Here is a 27,296-nt window from a genome sequence, read left to right as displayed (position 1 = left end):
ACCTGTTTCTGATTCTAGACAGCTTCCAAGTGTAATTTGCGGTCGACTGGGGTAACTCTGCGGAAGAGAGGAAAAGCGCCACCTGTCGCTGTATTTAAAAACAACACAAAAGTGTTTGCATGGGTACTTGTGCTTTCTAAAGTCGGGGCAGGTACACGATGGCTTGGTGTAGTCGACTGTGTACACATCATCATCACTTCTTTCAGAATGAATCGAGAACATGCCTTCAGTGGGCAGCTCTTTCATGTCTGTGTGGCTGTATTCTTCTGCGTTAACGAGCCGTCTCAGCATATGTTTAACAAACCCTTGAGGCCGGTTGTGCAGGTATGCAGGAATATTTTCGCTGTACTGTCTGTACACTGATGACTGCCTCCTTGCTGCCTCATGGAATTTCACTTCTTTGTCGGGAAGGTAGCCATGGACGACAGCTGTGATTAGGGATGTTAACGACCGTTTCCCACTGGCACTTTTCACATACTGTCTTCAACACCCTGTTTTGGGCCTCAATGCCGTTATTTGTGGTCAAGACAACATCAAACTCCAGCCTGTAAGACATGACCCACAGCTCCTTTACAGACAGCCACACAGCTTCAAAGTAACTGCAGAATTTTTCGTTTTTCCAATACTCTGAGGCAACAAGGACTTCAAATGCCCTGTCAAACTCATCCTGATTTGAAGCACTGGCTAAGCGTTTCATGAGTCTCAGGGCATCATCCGGATCGGATATACTGTTTTCCTTTCTGCGCAGCCACCTTTGCCATACTTGTTGTCTATGGAAGTCACAGATGGAGATTTGACTCTCTGGGAACACTTGCTTGATGGCACTTATTTCTGCCTTGCTGTAATCTACCATCCAGTACTGTGGGGACCAGTTATCACACCACTGCTTGAAAATGTCTAAAGCATCAGCGATACAGTGGGTCGTCTCAAACTGTACGATAAACACACCAGCTGGTGTGTATCCCGACGGTGTTTTCACAACAAGCAAGAAAAGCGGTAAGGCATAATCACTAGTCTTGTGTGTTGGGTCCAGGCAAACTACTGAGCCTTCATACTTTTTAAGCATGTTTCTCATGAACTTTGTCTGGAAGCTGAACAGCAACGTGTCTTCGCACTCGCTGGCAATGCTCTCTTCCACGTTGTTCGAATCGTTGCTACCCACGCAGCTCCGTGCTGCATATGGCCGATAGAAAATGTAGGATTCGGGTTGCTCACCCCTGATCTTTTCAATAAGGATGCTAGCATTTTCTTGATCGACTGTACTGAAGTGGTCTTTCTTAAGAACAGCTTGGATCTGGTTGCTGATATCACGATGTGTTGGAAAAAAGGCCCTGCAGCTGCTATCAGGCTTTTCCTTGTTTGCAAAAAGTACGTTGTGCATGTAATAGTGCAGACACTTTTTCACATCTGATACAGATGTAATTCCTTCCCTTCCCAACATTTGAATTCGCTCAGCAATGTTCCTGTACATGTTTTGGCTAAAAGCTTCCATGTCCTCGAAACCACGGTTGCGATGGGAACCGCAGTTGGCAATTTTAATGTATATCCGCGTCTCTTTGGCCACAGTCTGCTATGCTGCTCTGCGTCAAGCACCTCCTGCAGCTGCTTGGCCTTGTCTGCTTTCAGCCGACCCTCTTTTGTCTGGCCGCATGGCTGGGGAAGGTCCACCTAGAAAGTAGGCATTGTTACGTATATTGAGCATACTTTATGGTTTAAAACAGCGCGACAAGATAGTGAAGACGAGACAGAAGACAGCGCTGAACTAACAACTGGAAATTTATCTCCACTTACCCATTATATATACACGTGGGAAATACCAAAATAAGCAGAGTGCGAAAGATAAAAGGAGTACAACACATACAGCCTCGGCTTGGATGCCGAGACTGTATGTGTTGTACTCTTTATCTTTCGCACTGTGGTTTTTTTTTTGCTATTTCCCACTTGTACTCGTATATATACTGGAAATAGTGGAAATAAAATTTCTGTTGTTAGTTCAGTGCTGTCTTCTGTCTCGTCTTCAATTTGTCCTCATATTGGCACGCTGTTTTTAACCATAATGATCATTGCTGCTTGAGCTAGTTAACCAACTAGCTCAAGCAAACCTTTCATTGAGCATACGTCAACCAAGTCTAACGGGCCCCATCTTATGCCACGACAAATTTGCCTGCACTGCGCACCAAGAGCAACAGGAAAAGCCGATATTAGGGAGTTTTACCAGACCGTTCTTTAGCCCCGATAACGATACCATCATAACGATGCACAACGCGTGTTCAGGGCTGTCAGAGGGGAGAGAAGGCATCCTTATCGGATCCCTCTACTAAAACTCCCTACTATCACCAGAAGTAGAAGCAATGATAGTGGACGTCAGCTACAAATTTCTCACGAGCCACTGCAAGGGCAATGTAGTAATGTTTTAAAACTGCTTGTTTCGTGTCTGCTTGCAGACATAAATGCCATGATAAAGGTGCCCAGAAAATAACCTGCAAACATTTTTTACTTGTGGTTGCACATTACGTGCCTGGAAATCTGGGTACAATTCAATCCACTTCAAATTCATTGTTACTGCACACCCTTTCTTCATGTGCCTTGGAGGTTCATTCGCTTCTTCTCGTACACCTCCTTCGGCCAGTCAGTGATGCTTGAACCCTGTAAATGAAATCAAGAATATTTATTTCTGGTGTAAACCTAAAGTAACATAAAGTAAATCCTCTTTAAACTGCCTGTACACAATCTTTAAATTTGGAACGCTGCTGAATATCTGCATGAGACTGAAACGTTCGCAAGTGCATCATCATGTAACATACCTGGTCTTTGTTTTTCTCTCGAGTCTTTTTGTAGTATTCCGTTCCAAATATGCAGACTTTGACGGTTTCTTTGACAACCACAAACGGCACATTGTCTAGAGAGATTCTGCAGCCGGAGTGGATCATGGAGAAGACGACATTGGCTGAAAATAAACAATAAAGACGATTTAATGAAGGTGCCTAGATTTATGCATGGCACAGGGCAATATCGAATGTAGTTTTAGTTTGTGTAATGTAATGGCAGCAAAGAAACTAAGATGCACTGCCTCTAGCAAGAAAATCTGGCTCTCCTCAACGAGAATAATAATTATCACTATTATTATTAATTACCCATACTTTTTGTATGCTTTTAAAAAGTGACAACTTAAAAGCAGCACCAACATGCTACAGTTTGGTTGGGCCTTGGGATTTTAATACGACAAAAAGCTCGACGCTGCAGCTTCAGCTCATATACAGAGTTCAACATCAGGCCTATGCCTTGCTCTAGACGTCCAATTCACACTTCTAGCAGGACCACGGATGGCACACACGGCCGTGTCACGACATGGAGTACAGCCCCACCGCAAATAGTGTCTCGTGTTGCGCGCGATTGCTTTTTCAATGTGAAAAAAAGTGCATATGCATACAAAACAAACGCCCAAGCGCAGCTCTGTCTTGAATTCACAGCAAATATGTAAAGAGGACAGGGGCAGACTTTTTCATTTTTTGTAGTCGTGGTTACCTTGCGTGCGCGGTTATAATCATGAGTGAAAACCGAAAAATAACAGTTCAGTTATTTTTACATTTATCAGAATTTCTGAAGATGGGTCATGTCGCGGTAACCAGAACAATACTTAACTCAAACCGAATTAAATAGGTGCTAGGGGAACTCTGAACCGGTAACCAGAACAATATACAACCCGATCTTCAAAAAGCCGAATCAAGATGAATCAATTGTCAAGTGTTGCGCACTAACCACAACTGAAAACAAGTCGTTCTGCCAGGTTGAGTCCCTGGTTAGAATTACTACTGCGTTTTAAAAGGATAAATCTACACGCAGAGTGAAACATTAAGAAGCAGTCGATACATCTTTACATTTAGACGGCTTGTTCAGGTGTCTTGATGTCCGCACAGCATACCTCTCGCTGACGGCAGCCACGGACCTCAAGCTCATCGTCTGACTTCAGGTAGCCATGGGAGTAGCCGTCTTCATGATCACGTAACCTTTGGAGGTACTTTTTGATTACCTTCTGTCGGTCAGGAGGCTCGCTCATCGTTGCATTCCGTGTGAAACAAAACAATGCACGCCGCGAATATGATACGCGCGCCAACTTCTCGCTCCCGTGGAGTGAGCTGATCCGAACTGACGCGCCGCACACCGACCGCGCCGCCAAAGAGAAGGGAAAAAAAAAGAAAATGGTGATACATCATCGATGTGAGGCTCCGCCCCTGCACGGATTTGTTGTGAAAACAGTCGCACCCCAACAGCCGAGAGCATTGCGCGTGGCTGAGAACCAAGAAAATTTGCGTCGGCATTTGTCCGCTGCTCTTTGTTTCCTAGTGTGTCATTTGTGGCTGACGTTGCGGTTGTTAACCACGGGTATAATGGGTGATCTTGTCCTTGTGCGTATGTTGACCGAGCCTGATTGACTTCTGAGGCCACAGATCCACCGGCCGATGGGCCGCTTTGTTTACCTTCAAGACCGCGAGGGGTGCTGAGAGTTTGCTGAAAGCAACAGCAGGACAGAAAATATGGGTGAGGGAGCCATTTTCTCATGGAAACATAGTATGTTAATGCGCTTTTCGTGAGCAGGCCGCGGCGCTGTCGATAAACCGTCTCCGATGTGCCCAAGCATGATTGACTGCAGTTGCTCATGCTGCGCAGGCGTTAGCCCCTGAAACATACTCGAGGCAGCATAAGCTTGTGCAGAAAAAAAATTATTTTTTTTTTGCTAATGGGAACTTGTGGAAGATTCGGCACGGTAATATGTTCTTACTTTCGCTTTTTAAACAAATATGTAGAAGGTACGGAACGGCGCTGCATCCAACGATCATTCCAGTATCGCGTATGAAATGTTTCAGTAGAGGAGAAGCAGTTATAGTACACATGTGGCAGAATGCATATATGGTTGAGGGTGTAGCTCCGGCAGGTTGAAAAAAGCAAGTGTTTTTTTAGTCCTTCACTTTGTTTCAGAAGCCGTGGTGGTCAGTCTGTTTGCTCAAATTGTAGCCCATACGGTCTACGAACCAGCACTGGTGCCTGCATTTCCAGCGCTTCCTCACTTCACATTCACGTGTCAATAGTTCATCACCGGCATTTGTTTTTTTCTTCTTTCCTTTTTCAGTGTGCTGTAGCAACTGATGCACGCTCCATAAACTGTGCTTTCTCAAGTTCACGCAATGGCCAAATTTTTTTAAATTGTGCTACGTCCTTTCATTTCCGTTGCTTAACTACACTAAACTTACTTAGCGTGCGAACGCGCTGTCTACATAAAAGTTTTGGCATTCTGGTGCAAGATTTGTGCCTTGGAAGGAGCAGCTGATGAAAAATCAACGCCTGTGCTGCACAGTAAGGCTTCTGGCAGACCTGAATGCATCGATAGATATGGTGCCTGCCTGTTCGAATTGCACCCGCTCGCTTCTCCGAAAGAACCTAGGTGCTGAAGAAGTACTTGACTAACCTACCCGGTAATTAGTATGTGCTTATTTTCGTAAACTTTGTAAATATATTCATGTTACGTGTCCCCACATTCACAAAATGGCGAAATGGACATCGTGTTATTTCGAACAAACATGAAACAGCCTTGCGATAATGAAATCAAATTAATATTTTATTCCTCTTCAACTGTTCTACAATTTTTGTTTGAAATCGCATGAATATGATTGGTGAAGTCATCAGTTGCCCATGGCGCGTTGCAGTTGCGACGGGAGCTTTTTGCTGTCCACAATTTGTGATATTACTCTATCGTAGCGTTTGTAGCCAGCATTTCAGTATTTAGTGGCATGCTGGAGCTACTTTAGCATGAGCAAGTGTGGATTAAAAAAATATGCCATAGGTTTGATGGTTGATTTCAGCTTTTCTGAAATAACGGTAGTAATGCACTCTACATTGTATTTTACAGCATTGTCGTTGTGACAGTCTGCATCACCATTTGGCCTACGTTGGGATCCCACAAGACACGCTGCTACTCTGTGTTTTGTTCCTCGGTCAATTGCTGAAGTTCTGCAAGCCCCATGGAAGCCAATTGTCATACGCATCCAATGGAAAAAACTCATTGTTCCGGCCATCATAATTCATATTAAGCTGGAGCTAGAACCAGGGTATAAACAGCCTTTATTCTACAAGGATTTACCACTGCATGCCGTCGGGCGGCTACACCCGACGGGCTACTGTCTTGAACATAGATATTGCTTTATTCTAGAATATATTTGTCAGCAGTACTTCTGCTTCTGTTTATATGCCGAGAAGCAAACAAGCAAAAACACCAAAGGCAACATAGCAGAAATTACTTGAACTTACTAATTGAATTAAAGAAATGACAAATTAATTGCAATTCAAGTTGTGGGGATTTCGGGAATTCGACACGCCATTGCACGGGCGCATTTCGCCTGTGTCTGCAATCATTAAGCCACGCTGTCTCCTCGCTCCGAACCAGTTGTCAGCGGTGGCGCTCCACTCGCGATGGTTCACGGGGAGGGTGGAGCTGGATGGATGGATGAATGGATGGATGTTATGAGCGTCCCCTTTGGAACGGGGCGGTGAGTTGCGCCACCAAGGTCTTGCTATTATACTCCCTCATGTCCGACCTAGGTTAAACAATGAAAAAGAAAAAAGAACACTATGAACTTCCACAACCAAATTTTCTGATCCCCTATAGCGAACTGTGCTTTTGTATGTCTCCGTTTTTTTGTCGTTTCCCTACTTTTATTCCACCAATACTCCAATCGCCTCTTACTAATCCCTATTGCTGACATGTATACTTTGCCACTGCTCTCGCTGAACCCAAGGGCTTCAAGGAGGCTAGTGGTGCCTAAATCGACCGCTAGGTAGACATCATCACATTTTAATAACACATGCTCTATAGTTTCCCTACCTTTACCGCAGCAAGCACGTGCTTCTTCTTCCTTCTTATATCCTACTTTATAGGTGCGTGCTATAAGGCATCCCGATCTCGCTTCGAAAAGTAATGAGCTTCCCTTTGAGTTATCGTAAATGGTTTCTTTCCCGATTTCGTTTTTTTACTGTTAAGTAGTTACTCATGGCATGTTTCGTTTCCGTTGCCGCCACCCATGAGATTATTTCGGCCTCTCTGAATTTCCGTTTGACGTTTTTTGTGTTGCTTTGTTGCCCACCCTACAGGCCGCGTTCTTGCTGGTAAGCTTCCTAGTTCTTTTCCTCCACTGTGAATCAATGTTTTTCCTGTACAGATACCTGAACACTCTCCCAGCCCATTTACTTTCTTCCATATTCCTCAGCCGTTCTTCATACTCAATTTTACTGCGAGCTTCCCTCACTTCAAAACTAGTCCAGCCCATATCACCCTGCATAGCTTCATTTGTACTCTTCCCGTGAGCGCCCAATGCGAGGCGACCCACTGACCTTTGGTTCCCGTCGAGTCCTGATTGTACCCCTGATTTATAGCAAACAACCGCATTTCCAGAAGTAAGTCCTGGAACCATTACACCTTTCCACATACCTCGGAGGACCTCGTACCTATTGTATCCCCATAGGGCTCTGTGCTTCATTATGGCTGCATTTCTCTTCCCCTTAACTGTTATGGTTTTTTCCTGTGTTTCCATATATCCATTGCCTTCGTTTATCCATATACCAAGGTATTTATATTCTGTTACCCGAGGTATTTCTTGGCCCTGTATCTCCACTGTCTGTTCACTGTTTTCATTGAATACACCTGATTTTCTAACACTAAATTTCAAACCTAAATTGTTGCCTTCCTGTCCACAGATATTAGCCAGACGTTGCAAATCACTTTGCTTGTTAGCTAGCAACACAATGTCGTCCGCATAAAATAAACCTGGGAGTTGCTGCTGTATTACTGTACCCGCCTGTTTGTATGAGAGATTAAACCCGATATTACTTCCTTCTAGCGCCCTCTCCATCCTCACCATGTACATCATAAACAACAGCGGGGATAAAGGGCACGCCTGCCTCAGTCCCTTGTTGATATGAACTTTCTCCTCGCTCCTCATCCCTTCCCATTAACGCAAACGGTACCTTCTAGGTAAATCTCTCTCAAAAGCTGTATACAATCGTTACCTAAGCCTTCCCCTTCCAGGATATCCGACAAAATGTTGCGGTCCACGTTGTCGTAGGCTCCTGTAATGTCTAAAAAGGCCACATACAACGGTCTGCTTTCTGCTTTTGATATTTCAGTACATTGAGTAAGAACAAACAAGTTGTCATCCAAACGCCTACCTATTCTGAAGCCATTCTGAAGCTCTCCCAAAATGCCATTATTCTCTGTCCATGCTTGAAGCTTTAATTTGATTGCCTGCATTGCTAGCCTGTATATTGCCGATGTAATGGTCAACGGTCTATACGAGTGAATTCTGTCTTTCTCCCCCTTTCCTTTATAAATCAAATTCATTCTACTTTGTCGCCAACTGTCTGGTATTCGTCTATCTTTTAAAGTTCTTTCCACTGCTTTCACCAGAGCTTCCTTACTTTTTGGTCCTAGTTCATTTATCAGCCTAATGGGAACCTCGTCTAGCCCTGTGGCTGTACGCTTAGGAATTTTCTCTTCCGCTTTCTTCCAGTTTAAATTTGTTAGCACCAGCTGCTTTTCCCCTTGGGTCTCTTTCGTGCTCTTTTTTTCAACAAGTATAACCTCGTCATTGCCTTGGAAAGATTCGGCTGTTGCTTTTCGAATGTAATTTATTGCCGCTTCTCCTTCGAGTCTGTTTTCATCTTCGTCTAGGATATGTTGTTGTATTGTTGTCGACTTCCTGCCTAACAATTTTATGTGGTTCCAAAATATTGTAGGTACGGCCTTCTGTTTCTCACGTATTTCTGACAACCAACGTTCACTTTCACCTTTTAATTTTGCTTGCACCAGTATTTGAACCATAGACTTTTTCTCCCGGTATATTTCCCATTTACTAGTTACTTCATCCTGTGGCAACTGCGCCTTCTTTGCCTGCCTGTGCTCTCGAGATGCTTTCTGTCGTTCGGCGATCGCTTCTCGTATCTCCTTGTTCCACCAGCTTTTCGGTTTCTTTTTTCCTTTCCAACGAACACGTTGGTTCTCTTTCCGTACTTCTGTCTTTATTACACTTATAAGCTCACCATATTCCCACTCTTTACTTGGCCATTTGCCAAGTTCTTCCTCAACTCTAGTGACTATATTTGCTATTTGTTCAGCGTTCAAATTTGGACTGGCCATTTTGCTCTCCTTGCTCTCTTTCCCAACTACATATCCCATTTTCAATATGATGCGTTTATGGTCTTGCTGTTAAACCCTTCCTCATCGATGACCATTTCTCTCAACTTATCATGAATTCCTTCTGTCATCAGACAGTAATCAATGCTCGATTGCCGGTTTCCCACTTCCCACGTGATCTGTCCTTCGCACTTAGGCCCTGTATTCGCGATCACGAGGTTATTTTGCTCACAAAGATCCAGCATTGACTTCCCGTTATTGTCGGTATAGCCATCTAAATCCTGTATGTGGGCATTCATGTCACCTAATAGGACAATTTCAGCACCACTCCCGAAACCCTTAATATCAGCGCTTATGCATTCCGCTAACTCTTTACGCTTCTCTGTGCAATTTTTTCCGGTCCACAAATACGAAACGCCCAGCCTAGTTTCTTTCCCACTCATTGTACCTGATAACCAGAGATGCTCTTGACATTGTGAATTTACTCTTTTCCATTTGGCTCCCTGATGGATGAGCGTTCCGACTCCCCTCCCTTTCATTCCGACTTAGTTCTGTTGCACCCTTCCCAAACATAGTTGTCAATAACTGGTGGCCCTTCTGAATCTCTAAGGTGCGTTTCTGTAACCGCATACACCCCTATTTGTTCTCTGTGTAACTGCTCCTCAATCTCTGCCCACTTTTCCTTTATTCTGCCGCCCTGCATGTTTATGTAACCTATTGCATGGGGAGCTCTTTTTCTTGTTTTCCTGCTTTTTCTATTATCGACGGCGATGCTCTTCTGATGTTCCCCTAGGGGACCTTCTTCATTACTATCTACTCCGACCTCCTGAGCGCCCGCGGGCCCCCTAAAAAAGCAACAGCGCGACCACTAGTTGTCAGCCCACTTCTTGTGCTAACCTGTAATTGAAGTGGATCCCGTCTCGTTTCAAACCACTGCAACTTCTCACTTCCCTGTTTACTTCGACAACCTCGAAGCCTTTCTCTCGGCTCATTTTCCATATTGCCTCATTAGCAGCCACTACGGCTCTTTCTACGTGACTGTCAAGCACAGGCACCTCCGGCACCGTGCACACCACGATCTGCACCTGAGGGGATAGCTCACGCAAGTGGTCCACCCCCTTCGCCAAGCGCTGGGCTAATCATGGCCCTTTCCTGTTTAGGACGTCATTTAGCTCACCTGCTACTATGACGAGGTTGCGCACGTGGTCATTTTCCGCGAACTTTTCTTTTGCTCGCTCCATGACTGAACCCAGTGTGAGCCCTGGAAATGTCCCTACCGCCACTCTTTTGTCGCCTTTCACCCTCTCCACAATTGCTTTTGAGCTCCCAGCCAGGTTTGAATCGCCTGCAATAATCACCATTTCACTCTCTCCTACCTCTTCCTGCTTCCCTTTGTCATTTTCCGGGTGATTCGGACTCGACAAAGGGCATTGTCCCCTCGACTCCTGCTTTTTCCGCGTAGCGGCCTCAAGGTAGGTGCTGCTCTTTCCAGCCAACCCATCATCATCCTGCCTGCGTTTCACGTATTCCTCTGACCCTCCCGCGCCTGTCGCGTCGGGGGTCTGCGTTCCATTGTCCCGCACATTCTCGGTCACAATAGCGTCCCTGTTCAGCTTTTCCTCGGCTGCTTCCAGTCTCTTTTCAACTACCTTCGGTGCCTCACGCTCCGTGTCTAGCTCATTTTTGAGCTCTTGCACCTGTTTGAGAAGCTCTTCCCGGAAACTCTCCATTTTCTGCAGCCTAGTATTGACATCACATTGTGTGCCGGTTGATTCGACGCCCTCTCCATTCTCACCGGTCTCCTCATCTGCCTTCAGGGTCGCCCCCCGTACTGCCTGTTTTACCGGCTTTCTCGCCATGAATTGCACGGCTTTTTGCAAATACTATAATACTATATCAATGCAGAGCACGTGCCTTCTAGAAAAAACCGATACGCACAGGATCCAAATCCTCAAAATGCCGCAAAGCAGCTCTCACCACTGTTTCAAGAACAGTCAATGCTGCGGAGACCAAAGGTATGACGCGCTCAACCACGCGGTCACGCTCTCACCTTTCTACCAAACACGCACAGTAAAACCACTAATAGCTATTTCTCTTGCCACTTCCAAGCTACTACTTAAAGACTACAAACACTCAACGTCCCACTAGGCTGCACATGTTGGAACACGTGGCACGAAAGGACGCTCTAATCATCCTGCAAAGCAAACGTACACGAAGCACACCCGCGCACCCGAAATACGAGAGACAAATAAAAAAAAGGAAAGAAACGGAAAAACCCCCAATTACTATTTAAATGCAAAAAAACCAGCAAATAAAATCAGAAGCAAGCTCAAAGCATGCACAAAAACTTATGATTTCGTCGTCGCCACGGAGCCCCGAAAAGCACGTCCATTCGCCACAAAATCCAAACCAACTCTAGTGACGTAACGAAGCGGCCCCTGGTGGCTACTGTCGTGACGGTAGCGTGTCTCTTGTTCCTTGGGAGTAGGTGTCAAGCCGGTGCCCGCTCATCGCTGCGGACCACCTTCCCCTGTAAGCACACCAGGCCTAAAACGAGCACGGCGCTCGAGAACGACGGGCACCGTCGACGACTTCGACATGGCCTGAGATGGACCTCCGCTGCTCGAACCCACCGAACTTCAAGCCCCTCATGATCCACCCGATCCACCAACGATCCACCCGAAACGCAAGACATGGACGACGATTGCTACCGCAGCTACTCGCGACACCGCAGCCAACGGAGAACCAGAGCTCGAGAGTGCCGCCATGCAGCATGACCAACCAGGTACGTCAAGCACATACGATACCGCCGAGCAAAGGCAGATTTGTACTTCAAAATGCCAGAAAAAACAGCAGAGGAGCGGGTCGCGGAACGCTGCCATTTTGAACTCCAACGAGACCCGGAGTGGCGAGAACAATAGCAAGATGGCGCCGGCCACCTCGGCAGCAGGTGGCGTGAGTGGAACGACAGCTGGCGCGCCAGCTGCGCACAAAGAACTACAGCCGAGACAAAGGCTGCCACCGCACCCAAAGGGCGACGCCAAAATTATCATCAGACCAAAGAATGGCCTACCAATCAAAGAACTGAAGGCGATAGAAATCGTGCAAGCGATCATCGAGGCATGTAACAACAAATTCAAGGATGAAGACTTTATAGTCAGACTAAGGACAGGATCGAACATCATCATAGCAAGTACTTCGAACGAGGAAGTAGCGAGGATGATGCTCGGAATAACCAACCTGCGAGTCAGAGGCCAAGCCTACGAGGTCAACAGATACGTGGCGATGCCGGAGGACGTCAAGCGAGCCGTAATACGCGGAGTCCCCGCGGGAACGCCGACGGAAATGCTCAAGGCGAAGATACGAGTCCGCACCCAAGGGGTTGTGGTGCTCGCCTCAAGAATGCTAGGAAAATCGGAAACGGCGGTCATCACCTTTGACGCCTCCATCATACCCAAATACGTGATCTTCGCGGGCGCAAAGTTTAGATGCTACCTATACCGGCCGACGAGGCAGGTGTGCTACATTTGCTGCCAACAGGGCCACCGCTCCGACGTCTGCCCGACGCCAAACGCCAAGGCGTGCAGGCAATGCGGAATGCAGAATCCGCCGGAAAATCACCAATGGCAAACCAAGTGCCTGATATGTGGAGGCGACCACGCCACCGGATCCAGGGACTGCAAGGATCGCCTAAAGAAAGCCAGAGAACTGCGAGGTCGACAGCACCAGTCGCAGCAGCAGCAGCGCCGCAGCAGGGAGAAAAAAATGGATGTGGCTTAGGTAAGGTTAAGCCCAGGATGCGAAGCATACTAGCCTTTATTTTAGTTGTTGAACCACTGTTTAGCCTGGTGAACTGCTGTTGCTTGGCTATATTTGGTTCGGCTAGACGAAGAAACAACTCATGCGTTACTCTGCTTCGCCTTCAAGAGTGGAACGCGACAGCGTTCCCGTCGACCTGCCAAGGGGTGTAAGACAATGAACTACGGCGCAGCGAACACGCGCCCCGCATTGGACGCGGTGAGCGTCGAGCAACGCAGCGTTCGGCGCGTCAACGAAATGTGCGCCTGAGCAAGCGACGCACGCCTGAGCCTTAGAAACAGCTTGTTTCTAAGGCAACACCGCATTCACTACAGGCGCTTTTGTACCGCTTTGAAGCATCGTATTCGTGGCTCAGTGGTAATAATAATAATAAAAAAATTCGTGGCTCAGTGGTAGCGTCTCCATCTCACACTCCGGAGACCCTGGTTCGATTCCCACCCAGCCCATCTTGCAAGAGTTGAACACGGCTTGCAGCTGTTGTGACGTCAGTGCCCTAGCGGGAGGAGCGGGAGTTAGGCCGCAGTACCATCTGTGCGACCGCAGGCGAGCGCACGAGTTGAGACCCGGCTATGTAGCTACGCGGCCGCAAGCGAGCGCACGAGTTGAGCCTCCGCTTTTGCAGCTGTTATGAAGTCATATGGTAGCTACGCTGCCGCGCGCGGCGCAGCAAGGAAGAGCGTGGTTGTGCGGCTAGTATGCTTCGCATAAAAACGGAGGCAACACCATCCGAGACGGGTCACGGAGCCAGCACGGAGCCGTTCACGGAGCCGTCCCGGTCCTTCCCACTCCTGCCGCCACGGGCCGTCGAGGGCCAGCAGCAGCTGAAAAAGAAGAAGCCCGAGGGCGGCACGAAGGTGAGCTGGGAAGCAGGCCCCCTCCAAAACTTTGTTTCCGCACTCGGGTAATAACCAGAACAATGGAGAGAAACAGCTAGAGAAAGAAAACAGGGCACTCAGGCGAGAGCTAGAAATTGGCCGTAGAGCGCGCGAAGAGCAGGACGCAAAAATCAATAGACTAATGCAGGAAGTACAGGACCTCAGCTCAGGTAGCGCTCCCAGGCCGCCATCAACACCCCCGCAAAGTCAACCTACCGAAATGACTCAGGCCAACCTCACCAAGTTTATAGCAGAAATACAGCAAGCTATGCAAAGAATGGAACAGCAGATAACCATGCGGGGAACAGAAACCCGCACCCTACGAAAACAAAATTACCGAAGGCGTCAAAGGCAAGTTCAACGAGAGACGGCCGGCGTTAGAAAACTACAGTACGAGAGACGACGACCCCGAAATTTAAGCATGGACAGTACAACCAAAAGAACTAAAAAAGAAGAAAAACTAGAAATATGGCAGTGGAACTGCAGAGGATATAGAAGAAGACAAGCACTACTACAACAGTACATCAACAGCCAACTAACTCCACCCGACGTAATCGCTCTACAAGAAACAGGGATTACCCCAACACTACAGGGCTACACGTGCTGCGAGAATCCGGAGGAAGGCAGAAGAACGGCAATCCTTGTCAACAAAACCCTAATCGCTATAAGCCATGACAGGATAGCCGACACAGACGTAGAGCACGTAATAGTCGAGATCATACCAAAAAGGAAGGGAGGAAGCATATTCATCGTAAATATATACAGCCCCCCGAGACAAAGCAGGGCGAAATTCGACGCGCTGTTCAAAGGAGCAGACAAGCTGGCTAAACGAAATGCCCTAGTCGTACTGGGAGATTTCAACGCCCGAGAGGAGAGCTGGGGATACACGAGAACGGATCAAAAGGGAAGAGCGGCAACCGAGGTAGCTGACAATATCGAGTGTGAACTCATCATTGAAGCCGATACCCCTACGAGAATCGGGAACAGCGTGAACAAGGACACCTGCCCCGATCTCACGTTCGTCAAAAGAACAAGGCAAGCGAAGTGGGACAACCTAATGGAAAATATGGGTAGCGACCACTATATCCTAAAGATGCAAATCACAATAGCAGACAAAATTAGACGACAGATAGGGAAAGGAAACATAACGGACTGGAAAGCGTTCAGAGAAGCATGTGGCGATACAAAAATGGCCAGGCTTAGCTTGGTTAAGCCAAGGGCGCTATAACGTAAAACTATTCCAAACATTTCTATTCCAATTCTGCTATCAGCCCTCCACGATTGGTCAAAAACTTTTTTCGACCACCCCCACTTCACTTGTCTGTCACGCGACGTCACCAAAGCCGCGATACCTCTCCATCTGATATGATGTGTACACACTGATTATGCATGATTTGACAGAAAAAAGAAAAATGGCTATTTCTGATTCGACCCCTGTTCGCCATTGGCCCTCGGCTATTGGTAAAAAGTTTTCGGGCTCCACCCACTTCACCTGCCTGTCACGCGACGTCGCAAAACCGCAAGAACTTACCGCGTCAAAGTGACGTGTACGCGATAAAGACGCATTAATATGCCGAACAAAACTGAATTTTCTTCGGAATAGCCGCAGGCTGCCCCGTTCCGAAAGGATTAAAAGAAGGCTGCCGCCGATCGCTCAGACGCTGGCTACTCGCACCTGCCGGAGAGCAGGGGTGTATTTGCGTATAATAAAACTTCTTGCGTGGCCGTGTAACGTTTTCGAGCACTTTCGGCACGTTTACCCCCTCATTCTGCCAACTCTTCTTTCCAGAGGGTCCGTTTTAGCGTCATTCTTGAGCTTCCGTTGCATGCCGCCGCGATTTTCGACCAGCCACCGAAAGCTAAGTAAGGGAAAGCCGGCCAATCGTAGACGCCGGCACCACCCTCTTCATCCGGTTATCGACTTTCAGTGCAGTGGCTCGGCCCCATCGAATCCCTCTCCACTTGAGCGTTCTCCTCGCCTCTTGTCAGCCAATTAGATACGACAAGCCGCTCAGTGTAGGCAATGTTATTCGTTTTTCAAGCAAACAAAAGTGACCTCCTATGAACGAGGAGAGCGCTTGATTGGCATGTTCGGCGAAGCCTGCTGGTGACCGCCCGGTGCTTGCGTTGGCGGTTACGCAAATTTGACGTCAGGAGATTGGAATAGAAACATATTGGAATAGTTTTACGTTATAGGGCCCCAAGAATGCGTTGCATATTGCGCGAGTTGGGGCCCAGCTTTTCCTCCGGCTGTCGTGACGTCACGTCACGTGGTTGCGCTAAAGGTCAATGGTGGCTGCCCGGCCGCGCCCAAGGGCTGAACTGAGTGATTGCAATATGCAACGCATAATAAAACGCATCGAATATATAACAGACTGGGGGAACATGCTCAAAGAAACACAACGCAAATTCACCAAATAAATTGAGCATACGCCGCAGACACCGGACGTGGACTCTAGACTTCTCAGACTATGGGAAGCCAGAAGGGGGCTCACAAAAAGGTGAAAAAGACAGAAATACAACAGAAAGCTCAAGCTAAAGATCGCGGAAATCACGAAAAAGGCGGAAGAGTACGCGGCGCAGCTAGCGAAGCAAAATTGGCAACAATTTAGTGACTCTCTAAACGGAACCTTGAGCACTGCAAAAACATGGCGCATACTCAAGGCACTCCTAGATCCGGCAAAAACAAAGACCGAAAACAACAAAGTCATATACCGACTGGTGCACCAGTACGAGGGAACAGACTCGGAACTATTGGACAAAGTACGCAAGAAGTGCTACAGCGGCGGCAACCAAGCAGCCTACACAGAGTGCTGCAAAGAAGAAGAAAATGGAAGGCTGGATAGACCCATCACCCGGGAAGAGGTGTACGCGGCGATAAGAAGCGCAACAAAAAACACAGCCGCAGGCCCGGACAAGATCAAAAACGCGCTCATCCGCAACCTCGGAGACGAGCTAGTCGAAAAGTTAACCGAATACCTCAATGGACACTGGCAAGCGGGAACAGTACCAGAAGAATGGAAACACGCGGAAATCATCATGATCCCGAAACCAGGCAAGAAACATGAAGTGGAAAACCTCAGACCAATCTCCCTTACATCATGCCGAGGCAAGATCTATGAGAGAGTGGTTACGAGGAGGCTACAAAATCATATGGAAGAAAACGAGCTGTACCCCCACAGTATGTTTGGTTTCAGAGCCAGGATCTCGACCCAAGATGTACTGCTGCAAATCAGAGAAGAGGTACTGAGCAATATCCCGCTCAACGGAGAACACATCATCATGGCACAGGACTTCAATGGCGCCTTTGACAACGTAAGCCACGAAGCCATCCTGACAGGACTAGACAACCTAAATTGCGGCATGAAAATACACAGCTGCGTCAAGGCATTTTTGTCCAACAGAACAGCAACAATCGGCCTGGGCGAGCTGAGATCCGAAAAGTTCAACACCCCAAACAAAGGCACACCGCAGGGATCGGTCATCTCACCCATCCTGTTCAATGTTGCCATGATTGCACTGGCCCAACAACTAGACCAAATCGACGGCGTACGCCACGTCATGTACGCCGACGATATCACTGTATGGGTCACCAAAGGCTCACTCAGGGAAAAGGAAGAAAGATTACAAGAAGCTGCGGCAGCCAATAAGTTCACACGTGAACGGAGTTTTCATAGAAAAATTCGAACCATAGAAACATCAATGGTCCGATCACTGTCGTTCCTGAAAGGTGTGACAGGGAAATGACAGATGTTGCGGTCTGAAATGCCGAAAGTCGTACTTCGGTCAATTTCTTGCATGTCTCATAGTCCATGCCGAAGTTAAGTGGTGGTAGAGAATTTAGTTAATGCGAAGGTTAACGGAATATTTTATGGGGGTTTAACGTCCCAAAGCGACTCGGGCTATGAGGGACGCTAATGTGAAGGCCTCTGGACATTTCGACCACCTGGCGTTCTTCAACGTGCACAGACACTGCACAGTACACGGGCCTCTAGAATTTCGCCTTCATAGAAATGGCTCAGTAGCTTAGCACTCCAACCACTGAGCCATCGCGGCGGATTCATATAAGTTTGAATGCCGCCATATTCATTGCTTTTTTTTTTCTCGCCACATTGTCAGGAATAGGGGGTATCGTCTCCTGACTCGGCTACGTGACGACGCCATTGTCGCCGCTGCTACCCCGAACGGCATTCCTCGCCGCTTCGTGTCGAATTATGTCTCGAATTCCGACTCATCCGCCTTTACGTTGGGTTTCTAAGAATCCTCCCAAGGTCCGAATTCGCCGATCTTAACAATGTGCAGAAAAGCCTGCCAACTTGACTTCCCTCTTATGTGCGAAGCGCAAACGGCACTGTTGGTCTGCGCTTGTTTTTTTTTTTTCCGAGCCTCGCATATTTCTCTTTTGGACGGGGAGTGCTCTCATCGTACTGTGTGCCTGCAGGCAGCGTAGCCTTTAGTGTTGTGAGCGCTGGTGCACGTTTCTACCCGTTTCTTCCACGGATTAAGTTATTTGCTGTGCGACAGTGTTTATTGCCCGCCGTTGATCATCCAAAGCGAAAGTCACCGACAAGTGACCAAAAAAGTCACCAACAGGAACGAGTAGCCAGCTAATTACGTGCATAAACCATCCAGGAAGCTTTTCAGACTGTGAACTTTTCTTCTTTTTGTTTGGCGCTCTTCTCACTTCCACAGCGTTGTTCATGCCATTTTCTTTGATGGGAAGTTGTTGATCACTCATGTACTAAACCGACTGAATCTGCAATAGATGTGCGTCAGTCGCGATGCTATAGATATGTAGAGTGTTTCAGCCAACTGATATGTTCTGAACGTAAAACATATTGAAGTTATGGATCTGAGCGCATCGCATTGGACACCTTGAATTTAGCTGTGAATAAATTTGTTTTCGTTTCTCTGAATCCGTCCAGCGTCATGAATTCACGCTAAATCCGCTTTCGTGCAAAACAAAAATGGCAGCGCTTGAGATTTCTGGAGCTATATTTTATACGCTTCGGAATTTATTTATTTATTTATTTATTTATTTATTTATTTATTTATTTATTTATTTATTTATTTATTTATTCATTTATTTATTTATTACATGCTGCCAGCCTGGATGTCAGGCTTTAGGCAGGAGTGGGGTACATAACAATACAGCATGTAGGAATACAATGTACATTTGGTCGAGCAAGTACGGCATGAGAAGAACCCACATAAGCCATACAAAGCGGAGTACAAACAATATGTCACGACAATGTGAAGTATCGTTAGCAATTGCGGAATGCACTCAAGAAAGAAGACACCGTCGAACACTCAACCACATTGGCAGGTAGGTTATTCCATGTACGAATTGTGCTCGGGAAAAATGAGGCTTTGAATGTATTTGTTCTGCACTAGAGAGAGAGAGAGAGAGAGAAACTTTATTGTGATTGTAAAGATTTGAAGGAGGGGTGGTCGGAGCCTTTAGTCCAGGGCCCCACTGGCCTCTGCCGCCTGCCTGACCTGGCTAATTAAGGACTTTTGTCCTGCCAGATCGGAGCGGGCGAGCTGTGCCTCCCACTGCTCCATTGTCCTACTGGTGTTTGGCCTATGAGGGTGCTTAGTGCACTCCCAGGTTATGTGCATTAGGGTAGGTATGCCACCGCACCAAGGACAGTTGGCCCTATAACGAGTGGGATACATGGCGTTTAGCAATTTTAAATGCGGGAACACCCCGGTCTGTATTTTACGCCAATCGGCGGTCTCTTCCCCGTTAAGTTGTGGGTGAGGCGGCGGGTATTTTCTTCGGACTCCACGCTGATGAGCAAGGATGTCTTTGGCATTTAAATTGGTGGAATTTTGTGATGGGTAGTGCGGGTGGTTGGGGTCAGAAGAGGACGCCGTCGCTCGGTTAGTGAACCCTCGAGCTAACGCGTTAGCCTTTTCGTTCCCCTGTACCCCCGCGTGGCCCGGGCACCAGAGTAGGCGATGATGGTGGTTGAAGGATTTCGGGATTATCGCGAGGCTAGCCGCAGTCACGTGCCCCTTGAGAAACATGCGACATGTCTCCTGGGAGTCCGTGACCACGACCGAGTCCCTTTGCGAACGCTCCGCGTGAGCGAGTGCGATCGCCACTGCTTATATTTCAGCCAAGGTTGGGGATCCCGCCGTGGCCGACGCGGTAATTTGCTGTTGGCTGACAGCGTTCACGACTGCCAGGGCGTACCTCCTTTGGTAGCGCTGCCCGGTCGTCTCTGCATACAGAGCTGCGTCCGTGTAGTACGTGTTGTACCTATGGTTGTTAGAGTAGGCTGATTGAATGTGTCGTGCACGTGCTTTGCGCCTTTCTTTGTTGTACTCTGGATGCATATTCTTTGGAATTGGGGCTACTGTAATTTTGGATCTCATCGAAGGAGGGAGAGGTACGGCCTGCTCTGTGAGATAAATGGGGTATGCTGGGATATTGAGTCTAGCCAATATTGCCCTACCAGTTTTTGTGAAGCAGAGGCGCTCCCTCTGTCGCATCAGGGTGGTTTGCCTCAGTTCGTCGAAAGTATTGTGCACTCCCAAAGCTAACATGCGCTCCGTTGAAGTACATTTAGGCAGGCCCAGAGCAGCTTTGAAAGCGGTTCGGATTATTGTGTCAGCCTGCTTTTCCTCCTCCCTGTTCAGGATTTGGTACGGTAAGCCATAGGTTATTCGACTAACCACTAAGGCCTGTACGAGCCTTAGGGTATCGTCTTCTCGCATTCCCGCTTTTCGATATACGTCACGCGACGTATCATTTGGGCTATGTTGTTGGCTGTGGATTTGAGGGTCTTGAGTGTCTGTAGTGCTCTCCCGTCGCTCTGAAGCCACAAACCCAGGACTCGCATCGTGGGTACCTCTCGGACTGATTGGCCCTCAACCACGATGTTAATCGATCCTCTGGATTTGTAGCCTTTCGCGTGTATCCGGATAACCTCAGATTTTTCGGGTGCGCACTTCAGGCCACTCCATCTAGAAAATTTCTCCACCGCTAATACTGCACTTTGGAGCGTATATTCTTTATCCCCTAGTGAACCTCTGCTCGTCCACAGCGCGATGTCGTCCGCGTAGAGCGTGTAACCTAGGTCGGGTATCCGATCCAGATCGCGCGCGAGTCGACACATCGCAATGTTGAAGAGAAGAGGAGATAATATAGCTCCTTGAGGTGTTCCTTTGTCAGGCAGTTTAAATAAATCCGAAGTGATTTGGCCAATACTGATGCTCGCCTCGCGGTTGGAAAGAAACGCTCTTAAGTAATTGTATGTGCGCTCACCACAACCCGCGAGTTCGAGTTCTTCCAATATTGCGCCGTGAGAGACGTTGTCGAAGGCTCCTTTAAGGTCTAGTGCTAGGACTAGTCTCTCGTCGCCGTACGGTATATTAGTTAGAATTTCGTCTCTAAGTAGGAGGAACGCGTCCTGACAATATAAACCCGTGCGAAATCCTATCATGGAGTCCGGGAACCAGCTCCGCTCTTCCAGGTATCGCTGCAATCTGCTATGGATAACCCTTTCATAGAACGACAGAAAGCTGAGCTAGTTGGTCTGCACGCCTCACTTCTATTTCCTTTCATAGAGCTTACCTAGGCAGGACGTGAGCGACACCGGCCGTAGTGTATCAATCGAGGGATTCTTTTTTGGTTTGGGGATCATGATTATTTTAGCCAATTTCCACTCTTGGGGCAAGTCTCCCTTGGCCCAGCACTCGCTATTAAATATCTTTGTGATTTTCGCTAGGGCTACCGAATCCATGTTTCGAATCATTGCATTTGTGATCGAGTCTGGGCCCGGTGCCGAGTTTTTAACTGCGAATTGTGCCGCCTCATACACTTCCGCGTACGTTATATCTTCGTCTAATTTAGGGTTCGCCTCCCCCGCGTATTGTCTCCTCGCGTACGACGATCCCGTGGCAGGTGAGGGTCCTATGTACTTTTTCTGAAGCGCGTGAACGAGATCTTGGTCTGTACCCTCGAAGTTGTCTGCAATAATTTGGAGCTTCTTGTTGTTCTCAGTACGCGTGCTCATCGGGTCTAGCATGCTTCGTAGTATTCGCCACGTACTGCTCGTTCCCAGATTTCCTGACAGGGTTCCACAGAACGTCGCCCACTCATTTTTAGCGAGCTCGTTGGCATGGCCTTGGGCTTGCTCTGCCAAGAGAGCGATGCGTTGTCTCAGGTGTTTGTTTAGACGTTGCCTTTTCCACCTCTTGGCCAGTTTCCGCCTCTCTTCCCATAGGCTGACCAGGTGAGAGTCTATCACCGGCACCTCCGCTGTACGCTCAATGGCTTTAGTGGTGTCCCCGTGTGCTCGTAGAAGGAATTCGGTCCATTCTCGCATGTTGGTCGGGGCTGTATCCGACTCCTCCAGAGCTCTCTGGAGTTTTCTATAACGAGGCCAGTCAGTTAATTTAGTCTTTTCTATTGTTCTCCGTATGTTGGGCGTGGAGAGCGCTACTCGGATTATGTCGTGATCGCTTCCCAAATTTTCATCAAAGGAAACCCATTGTGCGTCTCTGATGTTAATTGTAAAGGCACGGTCGGGCGCCGTGTCTCTACTGACGCTGTTACCCGTGCGCGTCGGTTTGCCGATCTGATTGATTGCCCGTAAGCCCAAGGCCGTTGCGGTGCGCTCGAGTAGGAACCCTTTGGGCGAGGTTTTCGCGTATCCCCATAGTATGTGGGGTGCATTAAAGTCACCCACTATCACTGCCTTATCCCTGGTGCCCGCTAAATCTTTTGTTGCTGAGAGAATGTGGGGTAGGTCGTTCCCTTTGCTTTTGGGAGGACTGTACAGATTTGTGATTAGTGTGTGTGCCTTACTTCGTTTCTTTGCCATCACACTGATAACTATGGAATTAGTCTCTCCCTCAGTTGGCGGAAGTGTTAATAATTGAGCGTTTATCGACTTGCTCACCAGCGTGGCGACCTTCGAATTTTGAGGATCGCTCAGAGTGTAGTATCCCTGCAATTTGGCCGGCTTGGCCCCGACCTTCTGCAGACATATCACGTCCGGAGCGATTCCGGAGTTTTTGATAAACTGGTGGAACACTGCCGCTTTCCTGGAGAAGGAGCGGCAGTTCCATTGCCGTATCTCTAATTGGTCTGAATTTTGTATTCGTTGCGATTTCTTAGCGTGATTAGCCATGTTGCCCACTATTATTTTAAGCCCGTGACGTTTCCTTGTCCGAGCCGTCGGATTCTGTTACGCAGTGGCTTATTTTAGTTTTTGCCGAACCCGCTCCTATCGCAATTGCGCGTTTTTTGGTGGGAACAGCCTTCGAGACTGCCCTAAGCTGTTCCGCCACGAACCCCTTGTGTTTCTCGAAGTCCTTCGTGCACTGTTGTTGAAATTCCGTTAACCTTTGGGTAATTAATGCCATCATTTCATGCATAAATATTTTCAAGTTTTCCGCGATCATTGTCTGGATCTGCGCTGCCGTTATCTGCGCATTTTTTTAGATTTGGGTTGTCGGAGACTGCGTGGAGACGGAGTTTATATCTGCCGCCGCTTTCGCTTTGGCTATTTTTTCAGACTGACGCAGCGTTTCCAGTTGTTGTATTGTGCTATTGAAGCGCGCCTCTAACTCTGACATTTGTTTCTCAAGTGATTGTCGTTTTTGTTCTTCTCCTGAGAGCTGTTCTCTTAGTCGCGCATTTTCCTTTTCCAATTTTTGAATGCGTTTATCATTTTCACCAGTATTCTGTTTTGGAGCAGTGGGAGAAACAACCCTCGCCCAGCTCACCTGCTGTTTTTTAGGCAGTGGCGAATTTGACCGCTGCGAAGCCCTGGAGCTGGAGGGGTTTCTCGACGGAGTATTGCTCTTCGCTCTGCTTCCGTGTGGAGATGTGGATCGCGATCGGTGCCGGTAGAAGTCCTCCTCTTCCATGGACTCGAACCAGCGCCCCGGTGCCTTTTTGGTGTTCTGTCCCGAGCGCTCCCGCGATCGAGACTGGCGAGTCGTCTTCACGCGCTTGGCGGCAATCAGTTTGTTCGGGCACCGACGCGTCTCGTGCCCCGCCGCCCTGCACATGGTGCACTTCACTTCACATTCGTGTCCTTGCGGGGGTGGATTTTCGAGTCCGCAGCCACGGTATATGTTCTTGGGGTTCGGACAAACGTCCGAGCGGTGTCCCTCTTGCATGCACTCCAGGCACATTTGGATTGTTGGCCTGTACTCCGTGCACCGCATCTCTACTCCCATGTAGTACACGCATTTGGGGCGCGTGCCTCCCGAGAAGGTGAGGAGAGCGGTATTAGAGCTTCCAAGCATTCGGGCCCTTTCGATGGTGACTCCTTGCGTCCTGACGCGCAGGTGTTGCTGGAGATCTGCTGATTCGGTGTGTGCTGGGAATCCGTGCACCACCCCTTTGTAGCTATCATTTGGATCCGCTACGTACACGTTGAAGGGGTGTTGCTTGCCTCGCAGCTCCATGCACTAGAACTAGAACACTAGAACTAGCACTAGAACTCGCTCACCTTCTTTGAATGGAAAGAACGGGTTTGTCGCTGGGTAATTGAATGAAAATATGCATTTTTATTTATTCCAAGTTGGTTATGGTAAATTAAGTAGAACATTTTTAGTTTGTCCTGGTGTCGTCTTACCTGTAGGGTCTCTAAATTGGCTGTTTGCAAAAGGGCTGATGGGGATTTTTTCCAACTATAACAATTATATATGAACCTGACGCATTGGCGTTGGACATTTTCAAGTTTGGTAATATTGCACTTTGTGTGTGGATACCAAACAATTGCTGCATATTCTAGAATTGATCTAATGAAAGTTTTGTACGCGAGTAGTCTAATTTCTATGGAGGATTTACTAAGGGTTCTTCTTAAATATCCAAGTTGTTTCATTGCCTTATTTACGGTGTACGTTATGTGGTCATTCCATTTCAAATCTGATGTAATTATGACTCCTAAGTATTTGTATTTTGTAACCTGAGACAAGGCGTTGTTATCGATGGTGTAGCGGAACTTCAAAGGATTAACTTTACGTGTCGCAGTCATAGCTACTGTTTTTTTATAATTAATGCACATTTGCCAAGTTGAGCACCAGGCTTGAATTTTTACGTAGAGACATATTTAACAATTCCTGATCGTCGTTGCACAAAATCTCATGGTAAAGAATACAATCATCGGCAAACAGACGTATTTTAACTGATATATTGGCTGCAATATCATTTATAAATACCAAGAAAAGTAATGGTCCCAGGACGGAGCCCTGAGGAACACCGGACTCTATAGGGGCAGGGTCCGAACTGATTCCATCAATATATACTGTTTGATGCCTGAATGATAAGTATGCCGCTATCCATGCGAGCAATGTATCATTTTTCAGAATAGGTTTAAGTTTCAAAAGCAGTTTTTGGTGGCACACTCTATCGAAAGCTTTCTCAAAATCCAGAAATATCATGTCTATTTGGCTGCCCCTATCTAATGCTGCTGCGAGGTCATGGACAATCTCTAGTAACTGCGTTACCGTGGAATGTTTGCGACGGAAACCATGCTGTCGGCTATCAATAATGCAGTTTTCCTCAGCAAAAGTGGAAATATGCGCGAAAATAATGTGCTCAAGTACCTTCGCACATGTACCTAATAAGGAAATAGGCCTGTAGGAAGAGACAAGAGACCGGTCGCTGGTTTTGGGTATCGGTGTGATTTAAGCATGTTTCCAATCGTTCGGAAGTTCAGCACAGGACAATGATTTATCAAATATCAAGCATAAGTACTTTGCGCACCATTCAGCGTAACGGAAGAGAAAAGAAGCAGGAATGCCGTCAATTCCCGGCGACTTTCTGATATCTAGATTGAGCAGAAGTATCAGTACACCCTCTTCACTAATAGATAGATTATTTATTGCAGGAATTCCGTCAAAAGCATTGAATTGTGGAATTACGTCCTCATCTCTGGTGAACACGGAACAGAAGTAAAGGTTTAGTGCATTGGCTACGTCCCCTCGATCTGTTACAGCAGTGCCATTTATGATAAGGTTTGAAACCGATTGCTTCTTTGGCGACAAGTGACGCCAAAATTTTGCTGGCGACGCAACAAGAAACTCTTTTAAACGTACACTCTGATAATGGTCTTTACTTTTTTTATAGCATTCTTGAGAAGCAGTTGCAGTTCAGATAACTGGTGTGCGCCCTCAAGTGAAGGTCGTTGTAGAAACCGTTTCCTTGCTTTTTTTACTTTACGGCCTGCCCTGGCTATTTCTTTAGTCATCCATGGCTTGCAAGTACAGGCGCCCAAATCTTTAACTGGTGTGCGGGAGCGGCGACTTTTCCGGGCGTCAGCGCCGTATGACGCGGCGAGGCTGGAAACAGCCTAGTAGACGATGGGCCCAGCTGAGCGCGCTTTGTCCGCATGCGCTTAGCCTCAGACTGTTTCCAGCCTCGCCCCGTCAAACGGCGCTGACGCAAGGAAAGTCGCCGCTCCCGCACACCAGTTAAAGATTTGGGCGCCTGCACGTTTTACAACCTTTTTGTGTGGAATGAAACATTTTGTGCAGCTGTGCATCACTAAATCTTTGAATTGCAGTCATAACATATCAACGGATATGCCATTGCATTCATATTGGGAAACAAAGGAAGAGAATGAATTGTCCAATGCATCGAGTACATCAACATCACTGGCGCGAGAAAAATCGAGTACAAAGGTCTCCGTCTGTTGCAGTTTTGAAACTTTCTTCAATTCCATGACAAAGGACACTATTTTGTGGTCTGAAATCCCTTCAAAAATGTGCACGCTCGGATTCTTACGAATAATTTTGTCATTTACGAGGAATAAATCTAAAGTTGACGCACTTCCACCGTGAACACGAGTAGGCAGTTTCACTAATTGCGTTAAATTGTGTAGCAGAACTATGTGAACAAAGGGCTCCGCAGTAGGAGAACGCGCATTTGGGAACTCATTATCCCAATCGACATCTGGAACGTTAAAATCACCTGCCAACAAAATGCTATAAGATTGGTTCCTATATTCGCATAGAAATTCATTCAGGTTTTCAAAAAATGCTGGGCTGCAATTTGGAGGGCGATAAAATCCCGCAATTAGAAGATGGAAATCTTCAAGAACAACCTTTACAACAACGCTTTCCATTCCAACAGGGTCAGGTAGTCTGTACACATTCAAGCACTCCTTAAAAAGTACGGCTACGCCACCACCTCGGGAATCTCTGTCGTTACGGTAAATTCCATACCCTGCTGGAGTGATTTCGACATCGTCGATACCTCGATGTAACCAAGTTTCGGTAACAATTATGATCTGTGGGCTATGGACCATAACAATACTTTCCAGATCTGCTGTTTTGTTAATTACACTACGCGCGTTCACGTTGAGACAACAAAATGTGCTTTTAACAGGAGAGTCGGGTCATGTCATCTGAGACGCGAGTGAACGTGCAACGATGGGCACTATTTTCGT

The 27,296-nt window shown here is 47.4% G+C and overlaps 1 protein-coding gene across 1 annotated transcript; it reads left to right on the top strand.

The window, feature by feature from the left end:
• Positions 1-12,106: 12,106 nt before the first annotated feature.
• Positions 12,107-12,961, top strand: LOC139052956 (uncharacterized). Its single transcript, XM_070530102.1, has one exon. The coding sequence runs from the start codon at positions 12,107-12,109 to the stop codon at positions 12,959-12,961; it is 855 nt and encodes a 284-aa protein (XP_070386203.1).
• The last annotated feature ends 14,335 nt before the right edge of the window (positions 12,962-27,296 follow it).

Source organism: Dermacentor albipictus, unplaced genomic scaffold, assembly GCF_038994185.2.
Source record: "Dermacentor albipictus isolate Rhodes 1998 colony unplaced genomic scaffold, USDA_Dalb.pri_finalv2 scaffold_46, whole genome shotgun sequence".
In the NCBI taxonomy this organism is placed as follows: Eukaryota; Metazoa; Arthropoda; class Arachnida; order Ixodida; family Ixodidae; genus Dermacentor; species Dermacentor albipictus.
Note: the sequence above shows the minus strand (reverse complement) of the source record. Positions and strands in the feature narration are given on the sequence as shown.

What these genes read in the sequence shown, in the direction of transcription:
- LOC139052956 (XM_070530102.1), top strand. Translation starts at nt 12,107, where the DNA reads ATGGCGCCGGCCACCTCGGCAGCAGGTGGCGTGAGTGGAACGACAGCT.